This window comes from Pelodiscus sinensis, chromosome 7 (assembly GCF_052426305.1).
Source record: "Pelodiscus sinensis isolate ZL-2025 chromosome 7, ASM5242630v1, whole genome shotgun sequence".
NCBI lineage: Eukaryota > Metazoa > Chordata > Testudines > Trionychidae > Pelodiscus > Pelodiscus sinensis.
The window spans coordinates 59,565,239-59,580,570 of NC_143058.1; the positions used below are offsets into that span (position 1 = coordinate 59,565,239).

The 15,332-nt window shown below is 43.9% G+C and overlaps 1 protein-coding gene across 10 annotated transcripts in view; it reads left to right on the top strand.

Annotated features, from left to right (window-relative positions):
• The first annotated feature begins 373 nt into the window (after nucleotides 1-373).
• Nucleotides 374-15,332, top strand: part of UNC80 (unc-80 subunit of NALCN channel complex) — a 184,003-nt gene continuing 169,044 nt past the window's right edge. For 8 of the 10 annotated variants that reach the window (XM_075933916.2, XM_089779820.1, XM_089779824.1 and 5 more), the window contains exons 1-4: nucleotides 374-630; nucleotides 3,028-3,076; nucleotides 11,053-11,209; nucleotides 13,379-13,677. In XM_075933916.2, coding sequence (XP_075790031.2) covers nucleotides 539-630; nucleotides 3,028-3,076; nucleotides 11,053-11,209; nucleotides 13,379-13,677 — 597 coding nt within the window. In that variant the 5' untranslated portion in view covers nucleotides 374-538. The remainder of the gene's footprint in view (nucleotides 631-3,027; nucleotides 3,077-11,052; nucleotides 11,210-13,378; nucleotides 13,678-15,332) is intronic. The other 2 variants (XM_089779823.1, XM_089779826.1) reach the window with 1 other exon arrangement.

Sequence of the window (15,332 nt, forward strand, 5' to 3'; positions counted from 1 at the left end):
TAATTTCGAAAGAACGCGGCTTGAGTCTGGACGCAGGGGAAGTTTTTTCGGGAAAAGGCTACTTTTCCAGAAAAAACCCCTGAGTCTGGACACGGCCCTTTTGAAAAAAAATTGCGAAATAACAGGTGGCGTGTGGCGAGGCGGGGGTTCTCGATGTGGACTTTGCTGTGTAGACACCCCCCCCCCCCCCCCCAGGCTGCGGGGCAGGCGCCTTCCCAGGTTCTCCCTGCAAGTGGCCCCAGTGCCGCTAGATGGGGCGCCCCACGCCCGGCCGGCTCTGGAGTGCGGCGGGGCCGGGACGCTGCCGTGGGGAGCATGGAGCTGGGCGAGTAGCGCTAGAGGGGGCGCGGGGCTGGACGTGGCGCCCAGCGGGCGCGGGGCGCTGTCCGCGGGGGAGGTGCTGAAGGCCGGGGGGAGGCGGCCGCCGCTCGCCCCACCCTCTCCCGCCGCCCCCAGCGGCCCTGCCCGCCGCCTCCGCTGCTGCTGCCGCTGCTGCTGCCATCTTGCGCGGCGCGGCAGCCGCGGGGGGGCCGCCGCCATGGTGAAGCGGAAAAGCTCCGAGGGCCCGGAGCAGGGCAGCGGCCGCGGCGTCCCTCTGCCCATCCAGATCTTCCTGTGGCGGCAAACCAGGTGCGAGCGGGCCGCGCTGCGGGGCCCTGGCCGGGCTGCTGGCGGTGACACCGGGGGCGGCCCTGGCTGGAGCTGGCCCCCGGCTCCTCTCCGCCCTGCAGGGCGCTGCTGGATGCGGGGAGACTGCGTGGATATCCTGGGGGTTGCTCCCCCCCCACTTCCAAATCTGGGCTTTCCCCCTCCCTAAAACTCCCTTTGCCTGGCCACCTGTTGGGTCGATGCTTGTTTTTGGAGGGTCTCTAGTGTTGCAGTGTGTATGTGGGGTGGGGTGGGGTGAGCGTGTAGTTTTGGGGTATGTGTGTGTGAGAGTCGTTTTGGGGGGGGTGTGTGTGGTGTCTAGTTTTGGGGCAGTGGGGGGTGTTTTGGGGTGTGTGTGTGGTGTGAGTGTGTCTAGTTTTGTGTGTGTGTGTTTTTGGGTATGTGTCTAGTGTTGTGTGTGTGTGTGTGTGTGTGCTGGTGGTGTGTGTGTGGGGGGGTTACTGTTATTTATCAGTCACAGGACTAGGGCAGTCTTCTCACTGATGCAGGCATTGGAGCAAATGTTGCTCTCTGAGGTCCTGAGTAGCTTCATGGACTTCAAGGTCAGAAGGGTCCCTCGTGATCATCCAGTCTGATGCCCTGCACCTTGCATGCCACAGTACCTCACCCCCCCCCCCCCCCACACACCATTAACAGACCAAAAGCCTCTCTGGCTGAGTTACTGAAACCCTCAAATCTATCTACTTGTGGGAAGGGAGGAGTTCTAGCTAAGGCCTGAGAGGAACTGGAGGCCTCCAAGCCTTTCAGTTTGTTTTAAACTTGTTATTCATACATAATTGAGAGAGGAAAAAAATCCTTAACACAATCTGCTAGCAAACCAAAGCTATTCAACACCTAACTTCAGTAATTCTTAATATATTTTATTCTCGGTAAACATGACTAGAAAATTCCTCATTCTGATTAGGGGTGTTCGCTATCGTATAATTGAATAGTCATGTAACCGCATAAAATACTAGTGGTTACACAACTATTCGACAGTCCCCGGGGGCAGAGCCAGCAGCCTGTGCAGTCCGGTTCCACTCCTGGGAAGTCCCCTGCCACCCTGCACTGCTGCAGTGCATCAGAGGCAGCAGTGTGGAGTGGCAGGCGGGAGCTGGTCCGTGAGGGGAGCCAGTTTAAAAGCCAGCTCCCTTTGTGGACTGGCTGTCTGCCACTTTGCACTACTGCCTCTGATAGGCTGTGTCCAGACTCAGGGGTTTTTTCGAAAAAAGTAGCCTTTTTTCGAAAAAACTTCACCTGCGTCTAGACTGCAGCCATGTTCTTTCGAAATTAAATCGAAAGAACGCAGCTTTTCTTTCGACGGCGGTAAACCTCATTTCACGAGGAAGAACGCCTTTTTTCGAAAGTGCTCTTTCGAAAAAAGGCATTCTTGAATGCCAGCAGGGCTTTTTAGAAAGAGAGCATCCAGACTCACTCGCTGCTTTCTTTCGAAAAAGCACCTTGCTTTTTCGAAAGTACTGCTTGCAGTCTAGACGCTCTTTTTCGAAAGAGGCTTTTTCGAAAGATACTTTCGAAAAAGCCTCTTTCAAAAGAGGCTTGCAGTCTAGACATAGCCACACAGAGGCAGCAGTGCGGAGTGTCAGCAGCCCCTGTCTGTGGAGGGTCTGAGCTCCCCACAGACAGAGGCTGCTCTGTAGGAGCCTCAGACTCCCTTCCTTCCCCCTCCCCCACTCCACCCTATGGACAGGGGCTGCTATCACAGAGTAGCCTCTGCCTAGGGCAGGTCCAGGCTCATCACAGACAGAGGCTGCTCTGGGGGATGCAGGGCATCCTCTGACCATGGGGCATTCAGGCCCGCCATGGACAGAGGCTGCTTTGCAGCAGCCTCCCTTGCTCCCCTCCCCCATTGCTGCCCCTGATAGAGGCAGCAGTGCAGGGTGGGGCAGGCAACACCATGCACCTGGTGCTGGGGGGAACTGGCTTTTAAGCTGGCTCCTCCCAGCACCGGCTCCTGCTCCCCCGCTTGCTGCCTCTGTATCAGAAATGCGCATAAGCATACATAGTCGAGTACATGCTCACATACCTAGTTCTGTTGAGTTAAACTTGATGAATTCTGTTTACCTTTAATAGAAGAATATAACATTTTTAGAATGTTTTATTTGCATATTTGTATTTGCTTGATTATGTGAAAGCCTTCTGTTTATGGAAAAGGTAATAACATTCTGTACAATGCATTCAACAGGTTTCTGAGTTTCTTATAGTTTGATTTCTGTTTGTTATATGGGCTTATCTAGTCACTTCAGTAACATCACACTGAAAAATTAATTAAACATGTTTTTATTGTCATTTGTAATGTGCTATGCCTATAACTGTTATGAAGACTAACTCTTTTTTTATTGTTGTTTTTTGGGGTTTTAGTGCATTTTTGAGGCCCAAACTGGGAAAACAGTATGAAGCTTCCTGTGTGGTATGTGGTCCCCCCCTTTAAACTATTGTTTGCTAGTTTCATGCAGCATTGGCTGAATATGGAAATTTGATAAGATGGAAATCGAAGGCCAAATAATCTCTGGTGTGAATCTACTTATGTCAGAAATTGCACCAGAGATGGAAAAATATTCCAAGTGATCATGGGGGAAAAAAACGTCAAACCAGCCATGCAACTCAAAATGCATGTTCAAAACCATAGTAAAATATCAGTAAGGGGTGGAGACAATATGTTTGGCCCTAATTCTGCTATCAGTTGTGTGTTTAATTTTGTGCTTATAATTAATCCTAGTGACTTTCATGGAAATATGAATATGTGTAAGTAGTATATACATAAATATTTTCAGTACTAAGGACTTAACTTTTATTTCTGTAGTCCTATATACTAACTAAACTGAAAAAATCCAGAAAATGGAGAACACAATATATTAACACTATAGTAAAATACAGGAAGTGTTATAAAATAGTTACCATTATGTATGTATTACCAGCTGTGTCTTTAAAGAGTTTAGCTTCTGAGATATCTGATTCTCTAAGAAAATTATTCTTCAAGGTCAAATTAGACATGTCTAGGACACTTCAGAATTTCTTGAACAGTTATTGTGCATTGTGGTTGACCTACCAATGTATTTAACTGAGTCATTTGTAGAGCCCTGCATGGATAAAAAATTTCGTATCCGCCTCTCTGTAGCCACAAAAATGAGGCGTGGATATTTGTGTCCACCTCCGTAGATGTGGACATCCACCGATATAAAGCAGATATCTGCAGATTTGCAAGGCTCTAGTCATTTATCAAAATTGGATATAATTCTAAGAGTTGAAATAGCAATCCCAACATAAATTGAGGGTATTTTTTTTTAAGTTTTAAAATCTGATTTTCTAACTCCTCCTTACAAGATGGAATACTGAAGTAACCCGGAGTATATGTGCTGGGTATCTCTTGGGCGATACAGAACCTCTTTGTCTCCTACCATGCTGTAAATATCTGCAGTGTTTTGTTTTCAAATACTGAAAAAGGACCACCGAAAAAGTTGTAAAAAGATGTGTTTGGTGTGATAGGTGGAGGTGTGGAAGATGGGTAATTTGTGGCAGATCTGGATTCCTAAGCACAAGCTTTTGTCCATAGTGATACTATGAACCTAGCTGATAGTATAGGAAATATTGGAGCTGGCCGCACTGCACTTCTTCACCAATTTTGAGCCACATGAATTTGCACTCATCATGCCATGATACCCGTGTTCTTCCACCTATGTAGGTCATTATTAAAAACGTACAATGAATGCCCTACCTAGGCAGACTCCTTCTTCTGTGGGTTCTCCACTGCTTATCCCTCCAGGTACAGGTCAAACAGTTATCCTGTTGTGCAAGCCTCCACAATGTTGATGCAAGCTAATTCAGCATTTGTCCCTCTATGTGTGTCTCTAAGGATTTATAGTTGTCTATCTTTGTAAGAGGGACGGCTGAGGAGGTTTCATGCTTCTGAGAATAATTCAGCGACAGATTTATATTCTGCCTGCATTCATTGGTAGAATATTTTTAATTGGCTCTCTAGCAACTGAATTCAGCATTATAAAGGATTTGTAGCTTTTATGCTTTTGGCCACCTCTCAGCACAGAACTTTTTGTTTCTTCAGCTACATTCTCCAGTTCTGAATTAGTCATTATGTAGTTATGATAGGAAATTTCCAAAGGTGAAACATAACTGTGAGTAGATGAGAAAAGAAGAAGACTATAGGGCAGGGGTGGGCAGTAACATGGCAGCAGTTCGCTAGAGTTAGCCCCTGGCAGGCAGCCACCACTATATTTACCTGCACAGCCACAGGTACAGGCAATTGCAGCTCCCATTGGCCATGGATCACTGTTCCCAGCCAATGGAAGCCATGAGAAGAGGCGTGGACCAGACACCACTTCCCACAGCGCCCATTGGCTGGTAACAGCAATATGCGGCCAATGAGAGCTGTGATTGCCAGTACCTGCAGCTGTGCAGGTAAATCTAGCAGTGGGGGCCTGCCAGATCCATTTGCCCACCCCTAATATAGGACCTGATCTGTTGAATCAAGCTAGTGATTCCTCACCTACTCTTTCCAAAGAAAGATAAGCCTCTTTCTATGCCAGTAATTATATCATGCTGTGTGTGGGGAGAGAAGGGGTGTAATACTTCTGGATCTCTGCAGGCAATCAACTCATACCCAGAAGCATGGGATGTGATTATCATAGTGTTATTGGCTGGCATAATTACACAATATTCTTTAGCAATGACTGTCTATCCATATTTAGTATTTCAGAGAATTGATTCAATGACTTTTCTGTAGAAGGTTAATTTCACTGGTTATCTGTGCAAAGAAGTGTCACCTTTTTCTTGGCTCTAAATTCGCGACACTTTAAGTTTTGGTGTCACTGCAGTTAAACAGTCCCTTATCCTGAGCCTCACTGCAGTCTCATTGCAGTGTAGACATGCCCTTGATTGGTAAACACAGGAAACTATGTTTTTTCCTAAAACAACCTCTGAACAAACTCAAAGCTTTTTCTGCTCATGTGAGTATAATGAAGACTCCCACCATACATTGTTTTTTAACACGCTTTTTTGATGTATCCTGATCCGGAGGCTGATTCGCCATTTTTTAAAATTTCTGAGCCCTAACACTCCATTAAAACATACAATATTTGACATCTATTTCTGTTCTCTTGTTCCCTGTTTCTCTCTAGCCTCCCTACATTTTCCCTCAATGTTTCTTTATTTTTTTTCATCTCATTGCACTCATACATCCTTTGCAGGATAAGGAGGGTCCAATTCAACATCTCTGAGCTTTCCAAGTCAATTTGAATATGTTTTTCAGGCTGATGGTACTGGATTCTGGGACCGGATCTCCTTCCCCAGAAGATGTCATTCTTTTTAGCCTTTCTTTTTTTTTCCTTTTCAAATCTGGCTCCATAGTTGGCTGTTCATATTTAGGGCACAAATCTTTGGATTCAGGTTGGCTTGGTTTATTTTATCTTATATTGCTTCCATTCAGTCCCTTTTATTACAGAAACCTGAATTAGGTCACCATTGTGTGTGCTGGAATAGCCATGCCTTTAACCTATCAGACTCTTTGGGTGTGTCTAGACTACATGCCTCCTTCGACGGAGGCATGTAGATTAGCCAGATCGGAAGAGGGAAATGAAGCCGCGATTAAAATAATCGCGGCTTCATTTAAATTTAAATGGCTGCCCCGATCTGCCGATCAGCTGTTTGTCGGCAGATCGGGGGAGTCTGGACGCGATGCCCCGACAAAGAAGCCTTTCTTCATCGACACAGGTAAACCTGGTTTCACGAGGCTTACCTGTGTCGATGAAGAAAGGCTTCTTTGTCGGGGCATCGCGTCCAGACTCCCCCGATCTGCCGACAAACAGCTGATCGGCAGATCGGGGCAGCCATTTAAATTTAAATGAAGCCGCGATTATTTTAATCGCGGCTTCATTTCCCTCTTCCGATCTGGCTAATCTACATGCCTCCGTCGAAGGAGGCATGTAGTCTAGACACACCCTTTGATTTTCAGCTATAGCTGCATTTGTAGTGCCCTAGGATCCCTCCTTTATTTTATTTCAATACTGTCCTTCTGCCAAGGGCATATGTAACTTCTAGTGAAGGAAGATAAAAACTGGGCTGTTCATCTTGATTTTGAAAATTTTCAGGAGCAAATAAAGTAAATGGAGTCGCTAAGTTATAACAATCAAGATCAAAGTTTGATGCAGAGCACCATATCTTGCACTCAGTGTGCAGGCAGAACATCAGCTGAAGTTGCTGTGAGTTGTGCTTGCATAAACAATGTAGGGCAAAGCCCTAAGAAAGTTGAGGGAAGGATCCACATTTTGCTGTCAGATGTACAAGCATATGCTAGAACTGGAGTGGGGACTGACCCTGTAACCATAAAGCCTGGTTCTCCTATAGGAAGGGGACGCTTTGTACCACACCATCATTAACTTTCTACAAAGTTTGCTTAACTGGCCATTGGAGAATCCATCATACATAGGGAAATTCTCTGGCAAACCTACATTAGCATCATGGCTCATAGGCCATCCCCCTTAAACCCACTGGCATAAGAGTTTCGTCCTCTTAGCACAATTTATTCCTAGCTGCGGTAACAATCCCTGCAGCTTTTGAGCAGCTGAGGTGGGTTAGAGCGGTCTGAAGAAGAGTCCAATCTGACAGTCTTTCCAATACGCAGATGCCCTAACCATTGGGGCTGTGTCTACACTGGCATGAATTTCCGGAACTGCTTAAAATGGAATACTATTCTGTTTTCAGTTTTTCCGGAAAAGGAGCATCTACATTGGCAGCCTGCTTTTCCGGAAAAGCCCTTTTTCCGGAAAAGCATCTGTGGCTAATGTAGACGCGCTTTTCCAGAAAAGAGCCCCGGTCGCCATTTTCGCGATCGGGTCTTTTTTCTGGAAACGACTACTGGACTGTCTACACTGGCCCTTTTCCGGAACAGTGTTCCGGAATAAGGACTTATGCCCGAGTGGGAGCAAAATAGTTTTTCCGGAATAGTGGCTGATTTTGTACAGTAGAGCGTCGTTGCTTTTCCAGAAATTCAAGGGCCAGTGTAGACAGCTCGCAGCTTATTCCGGAAAAGCGGCTGATTTTCCGGAATAAGTGGCCCAGTGTAGACACAGCCTGGAAGAACATAAAAGTGTTTTGAAGCTACCGTACATTATGCAGAGCAAGAGAATGACCCTGCATTCCCTGCCTGTGTCAGCATAGAATGGCTGCTTTGTGATTTTTTTTCCTCCATCCCCTTATACATTTAATATGCTCTGGCAATTTATGCAAGAGTATAGGGGCTTCTGTTTTTTTTCATTTGTTAGAATGATTCATTTACAAACCAAACAATGTTGTTTATTCTGGATTGTACACAGAGAGATGTATGTATGAGCAGTCCCTTTCCTCAGTATGAGGGTCATACTTCTATGTGGGCCAAACTGTACTGGCCATTCTCATAGTGGTTTCTAACTTCTTGAATAGGCTCATTGATTCAATGGGGTTAGTGGCTGAGTTAGTTGCTATTCATGTGAATGAGAGAAAAAGGATCTTATCTATTATGTGTAGCTGCCAAGGTAAATGAGTAGATTTAAGCTGCAGTGGTCTAGCCCCATCATTCCGGAGTTGTTCAGACCAGGCAACAACTTCTTCCAGCTGCACGTCAATCTATTGAAGTAAGCGCATTTTATTTCATTCCTTTGCCTGAATGAAGTCTCTATGGAAAGAACAACCATGTTAAGGGTGAAGGGGGGTTGACAAATGGGAATAAAATCCCACCTTCCTGTTCTGCATCTCAGCCATCACACTCACTTTTTCTAGATGGATAAACATACTGTTGCCCCTTCTGGCCCAAGCAGTTAGCTAATATTCAGGGGCCTTGTGAGTTGTTTGCGTGAGGTGAGATTTATGAGTCATATTTCTTTGGTGCTAGTCCTGTTTCACTGAATACAGTAGGAATGAATAACAGGAGGCAGTTTTCTCATTAAGAAATTCAAGTCTGCTTTTCTACCCAGTTCTTCACCCAAAAGATGTGTTTTCTTTTGGCTGCTTATCAGTGCCTCTCTGGCTTTCTGTTTGCTTCCGCCCTTTGAGGCATGCAGACACAAACAGCAGCAGTCCAACCACTGCCCCATCCTTGAATTTTCTATCCGTTTTCAGGGATGCTTCTCTTATTCTGTGTTTGTTCTCAGGTCTTCTATATGACGAGTGCTTTGGATGGCGGCTTCTATTGTTTCAGCCATCTTACTCCATAAAGGCACTTAACTGCCTCTCAATGCAGCCAGAATGCAGAGCAGCTAGCACTCCATTCGTTTCAGTGAGATTTTTGATTGCCCATAGATCAGATAAGCTTCCTGGCAGCTACCAACACCCTCCAACATAACAGTATATTCCTTGCCAACATTTGCCATCTTTAGAAGTTTTTAAGACCTGGCTTGACAAAGCCCTGGCTGGGTTGATTTAGTTGGGGTTGGTCCTGCTTTGAGCAGCGGGTAGGACTTGATGACCTTCTGAGGTCTCTTCCACGCAGGTGTGCCAACAGTGGGGAGCAAAGGCCTGGGCCTACTTCCTTCAAATTGCTGCTGGAGCCCTGAGTGGTGTACTCCGGATAGTGCTAAGGGCTGGCGGGGAGGGGGGAACGTGGCGAGGCATCATCTGAGCAGTGTTGAGGGCTGGCCCCTTCAACTTGAGGCCTTGTCCTTCTGGGAGTGCAAAGCTTTCTCCCCCACAATCTTGCCCTGGGACTTGACAATTCTCTCACACCCGCCCCGCTTCCAACCTTAATCTTCTATGGTTCTATGATAAACATTTGACTGTTATTTCCAGCATGTCATTATAGTCATATTCAGACCTGATTATACATAGTAGTCACTTGATCCATTGACCTGATTGTGTCCATGACCTGATTATGCATAGTAGTCTCTTGATCCATTTTTACTGCCATGAAATCTGCCTATATCCAGAACTGAGAGGGTGTTTCTCTCTTGTAGAACAAACATATGCAAAGACCATTTTCCTGACTTTGGTGTACATAAACAAAGAATGTTACAAAGGAGGTTGGACTAATTCGTATTGCACCCTTTGAGTGGGTGTTGAATTTTGCTGGCTAGTTTGCAAGTCAAGTTTCTTTTGCTTTAATCCTTTGAGATTATGCTTATTCCTGATAAATGCAACTCCTTTACCAAAGATTATTTTTGTGCCTCTTGTTGAGGGCTGAATTTTATGAATCTGTGGTGATGGCATCTGGAGAGTCATTTAGGTCATATACATTCACTATTACTTATCTCAGTGAGCATAGTAAAATTGGTGAAACAGCTTGTGAATGAGTCAATTGCGAGAAGGCGTCAGTGGTTCATGGCAACGCACGTGATATGATATCACTAATACAGTTCTTGACTACAATAACTTCAGAAGACTGTTTGGTCTTTTGGCCACACACGAAAGAAGGAACTGTAGAAATTAAGGTAATAAAATCCCGATTCATCAGTTAAACATTAGGTTAACTTAGTCAGTGAACCAGTTAAATGTTAAGTGGAATCACGCCTGGGGCTGGGGCTGCTGCCATCTGTGGACGACGATCCCAGCTTCGGTCCCAAGGCTGGGGCTGCTGTTGGTTCCCGGCCTCAGTGGGGAAGCCCTCTGCTCACAGCAGGCCACAGGTGAGGGGCTGTTTCTGGGCACCAGTTGGTACATGGTAAGCATCATCCAGTAAGGGTGATGCTTACCAAGTAACCAGTTAACCTGTTCACATCCCTAGTAGAAATAGCTTGGCTGTCTGATAAAAAGCTTCCTTTAAGGTTTTTTCCTCTATTAAACAGATACCCTGGCCCCCAAACTTGGTGCTTCTTGAGACCACAATAATCAACATGGTCAAGCCAAGAACCTTAACTGTTTGAAAAAATACTGTATAATGTCCTGATGACAGATTTTACACACTGATTAACAATTGTGATAGGGTGTGAAAATATTTGCTAAGGCCTTTGTGCTTTAACTGGCTGCTCTTTATGCTACACCAGACCTTTGAAGAAAGTGTCAAACCCTGCTTTCAGTCATGCTGGTATGAATCTGGAGTAGCTTCACTTACTTACTTACAAGCAGAATTACTCTGGATTTACCCTGGATTAACTCTATGCCAAATTTGGCCCAAAGTACTTCTGTTTATATGGAGTTTGATACTCATTTCTTTCATTCTTTTGACTAAAGAAAATATATCAAATGAACCATGCTAGTTCTGATTTCTTCTGAGTGCTGTCTCCTGATTAACCATCCATCCAGTGAGCATTGGCTATAGTCTTTTTTCTTTCAGGAAAATATTTTAAGGCATAGTTTTACTGAAAAGAACTGTATGTTATATATATGTGACAGCAAAAGCTTTAGAAGAGAACACTCAGTCTTGCAGAGCACATGCAGGGATAATATTTTTTTTCCTTTTTTCTTTAGTCTTTTGAAAGAGTTTTAGTAGAGAACAAGCTACATGGTCTTTCTCCAGCCCTCTCTGAAGCCATCCAGAGCATTTCTCGTTGGGAACTTGTTCAAGCTGCACTACCACATGTACTTCATTGCACAGCGACTTTGCTTTCCAATCGAAATAAGCTAGGTTAGTACTTGCTTTAGTTTGCTTTTTACTGTTTTTACTTCCAGAGTTGTGCTTAACTTGCCATAGACCATTCTGTCCGGGAGCACAGTCTGAGTCCAGACAGCAACACTGCCATTTTATAGCACTGTAGCTCGAGCCCTGCAAGCCTGCAGGTAGCTTGGGCCAGCGGTGGGTATTAGATTGTAGTGTTAACATACCCATTTTCTCCAAGGTGTAGGTGCAAATCCATTTTCATATAGTAGTCCTTTCTTAAGCAAATAACCCATGTAAGTCTATGGGACAACTAGTGTTAGTAAGGATTAATCACATAAATAAACCTAGCAAGATAGGTCCTCTTATTTCTCCTGTTTACTTCGTTTGAACTCCAAAATATGATGGGAATCTAGTCCTTTATGCCTTTATTCTTGTGGATAGAATTCACTCACCTGATTGATCACATTAATCAGAATAGGATTGTTCATATGTGTAAGGGTTTGTATAATTTTGCTTATGGTTACTCTGCAGGCGATATAGTAATCAGACTATGCTTTATATAAAATTCAGCACAGATAACATAATACAAAGAATTGTCAGCCTCTTGAAAAAAACAACAACCCCGTAGAACTAGACATTAGCTTTTATTTAGGTAGATCAAAAAATAAGTTAAATATTTTCTCCAATTTGAAGTTGTGCCTTAAAAAATTGATATAACACCAAATCTTTCTCTGTTTCTAAATGAAATTTTAACACTAGATCAAAATTGGGGATGGGGAACCTAAACAGAAGACTAATCATATGGGAATATATTTAATTAGTTCATATTTTTCTACATTTTCTTTGTCACTGAAGATATTTGTATTTTACATAAGGATTTACTGGAACAAACCTCCAGGAGACACCTCTATTTAATGCTACAGTTGAATCCTGGTTCTACAGCCACAGTCTGGGAAGTGTGATGTCACAGAGACATCTTTCTGATTTCACTGCTGGATAATGGGAAGTGAGAAAAAAAGTCATGAATGAACAGATCCTCTTCTTTAAGCTTGGAAGGATCAAATCCATCCCAAGATTTCTGGGTGCCAACTAGACAAATGAGTGACTTCTTGGAAGTTGTTGTCAAGAGGGACTAACAATCTTGAGAGTCAAATTAGTTCAGTACTAATCTCCAAGAGGAACTGTAATGGACGTATTGGTAGTATTGCTACCTCACTTTAATAAGCTTCTTCATGGGATATTTATTTTCTGCAAGACATTTGCCATAATAGTCAAATTGTGTGGGCACTGAAAGTATTTTCATTTGTTGTTACATCCTCCTCATCATGGCATATCTCAAAAGGATGTGGGCCGCTTGCAGATTGGCATCTCAGGATAAGGAGGTCTGGTTTGATGTTAAGTTTATGTCTGAAAGTTCTGTATTTGCATGTAAATAATCATTGCCTTTGGTCTAGTTCTGGATGGGTAAGTATCCCGATTACAAAATCTCCCACCGCAATTGACACTAATTACTCCAAGAGGAGTAACAGTTCATTCGAATTAAGGAGTTAGTTCGAATTAATGTTTAACTGCCGCATCTAGCTGCGGGCAGTTAGTTCAGACTAAGGGGTATTTAAAAATGGCGGCGCCCGGGAACATGCAAATGAAGCCCGGGATATTTAAATCCCGGGCTTCATTTGCAACTCCGGTTGCCCTCATTTGCCTACCTAGCTTGAACGAACGAGCTAGTGTAGACATACCCTAAGAGTCTTTCCAATGACATCAGTTGGCTTTGCACCATGGTCATCAAGGTCAAACTAGTTTCTCTGGTTCTTCCAGACAGAGTTGAAGTGTATTGCTGGAGACAAGTAGCCGAGGACAGTGGGAAGACGCTTGCAGTGCTACAACTTGGGGATCAATAGAAGTGCTTCAAGATCCAGGCTGTCAAGTTAGCATCTTTTCTGAGTACTGTATGTTTACACATGCAGATACATACTGAGTGACATTTCAGGGAGCAGAGCACAAGGCAATCAAGTGGTTTTAGCCAAGACATACTAGGAACAGCTCAGATGTTTCTAATTTCAGGGCTGAGATTTTCAAAGCCACATAGGGAATTTGGATGCCCAATTTCTGAAGTGGCTTTGAAAATCTCCAAATCTCTAATGTACTGATCCTGTGTAAATAGAGACACCCATTATGCTGTATTTTTCCATTCAGGGCATCAGGACAAGCTTGGAGTAGCAGAAACTAAGCTTCTTCATACCCTCCACTGGATGCTACTGGAAGCTCCTCAAGACTGCAGCAATGACCGGATTGGAGGCGAGAGAGGCTCCAGCTGGGGAGGGAGCAGTAGTGCTTTTATTCATCAAATTGAAAACCCAGGGTCTCCAGGACACCCTCGGCGTGGCAGCACTAATGAAGATGAAGAGACTAACCGAAGGAAGTTCTTTCAAAATTCCATGGCAACAGTGGAGCTCTTTGTGTTCCTGTTTGCTCCTCTGGTCCACAGGATTAAAGTAAGTGGAAGAACTGTCAGGGAGTGGTAATGGTGTGACATCAGTGTGAGGGGAGACTGCAGTTCTGCCTTGGCTGCAAATAGCCATAATAGTGGCTAGTGAGTTTATTATACAGTGCAGAATAAAGGCCCAGTCCCTATGCAGGAGAGCAGTCCCATGGCCATAAAAGAATCATACAATGGCAGGACTGGAATTGACCTCAAGAGGTCATTTAATCCATCCCTCTGTGCTGAAGCAGGAGCAAGTAAATCTCGATCATACCTGATTTGTCTAACAGGTGTTCTTACAAATCTCCAGTGGTGGGAATTCCATAATCTTTCATGGACGCCTGTTTCAGTACTTTACAGTTAAAAAGTTCTCCTAATACCTAACCTAACTCTTCCTTTCTGCAGGGTAAGCCAATTACTTCCTGTCCTACCTGGAGTGGGCATTGAGAACAGCTGATCACTGCACACTTAATAACAGTCTTTAACCTAGTTGAAATTGGTTATCAGGTTCTCTGTCAGTCTTCTTTTGTCAATACTCAACATGCCCAGTTTTTTAACCTTTCCTCATCGGTCAGGTTTTCTAACCTTTTATCACTTCTGTTTCTCTCCACTGAACTTGTCTCTTATTTGTCCACATCTTTTTTAAATTGTAGTGCCCAAACTGGAATCAGAACTCCCAGAGAGACCTCACAAGTGCTAAGCAGAATGGGACAATTACTTCCCAGCTCATACATCTGGCATTTCTATTAATACACTCCAGAATATTTGCGTTTTTTGTAACTGCATCATGCTGCATTGACACCCACTGAACCCCCCAGATCCTTTTCAGCAATATAGCCAGTAATTCCCCTTTTTGCATTTGCATATTTGATTTTTTTTCTTCCCATATGTAATACTTTATACTTGCCTTTATTGACTTGCAGCTTGTTGATTTTGCCCAATTCTCCAATTTGTCAAGGTCATTTTGTATTCTAATCCCATGCTCTAAGGTGCTAGCAACCTTTTCCAGCTTGGTGTCACCCACAAAGTTTATAAGCATCCTCTCCACTCCATTAACCAAGTTGCTATTGAAAATTTTGAATAGTACTGGTCCCAGGGCAGACCTCTGCAGGATCTTAATAGATACATCTCTGAAGATTGGCAGTGACCCATTGATTACTGCTTTTTGAGCACAGCCTTTCAAACAGTTGTGCACCCATCTTATAGTAAAAGTATCAAAGGTAATTCCATTGACGTGAATAAGGGTTTTAGCACTGGGCAGACACTAAGGTAAGAATATCCAAAGTGAAGCACCTGAATCCCTATTTAGGCACTTACTTAAGTAACCCAACCATCAGAGGTGTTAAGTACCTGCAGCTTTCATTGAAATCAGTGAGTATTGATGGCATGGACTTCTCACTGGTTCAGAGCTGGAGCAAGGACTGTGGATTTAGCTTAGTCTGTTTGACTCTCGTTCATGGTTAACAAGTACCTTGCTGTCTGCTTAGTAATTCTAGAAATAGTGTTGCTACTGATTTGTTATGACTAATAGTATTGATAATAATTAATAGGATCTCTGATAGTATTCATGACATGACAGGTGCAAATTAAGCACTTCTCTATTCTGATGTCAGAAGTAGACTGCAGTCTTTTTGTCCACTGAAGTCCTTCTCTTTATTTTACACTGTA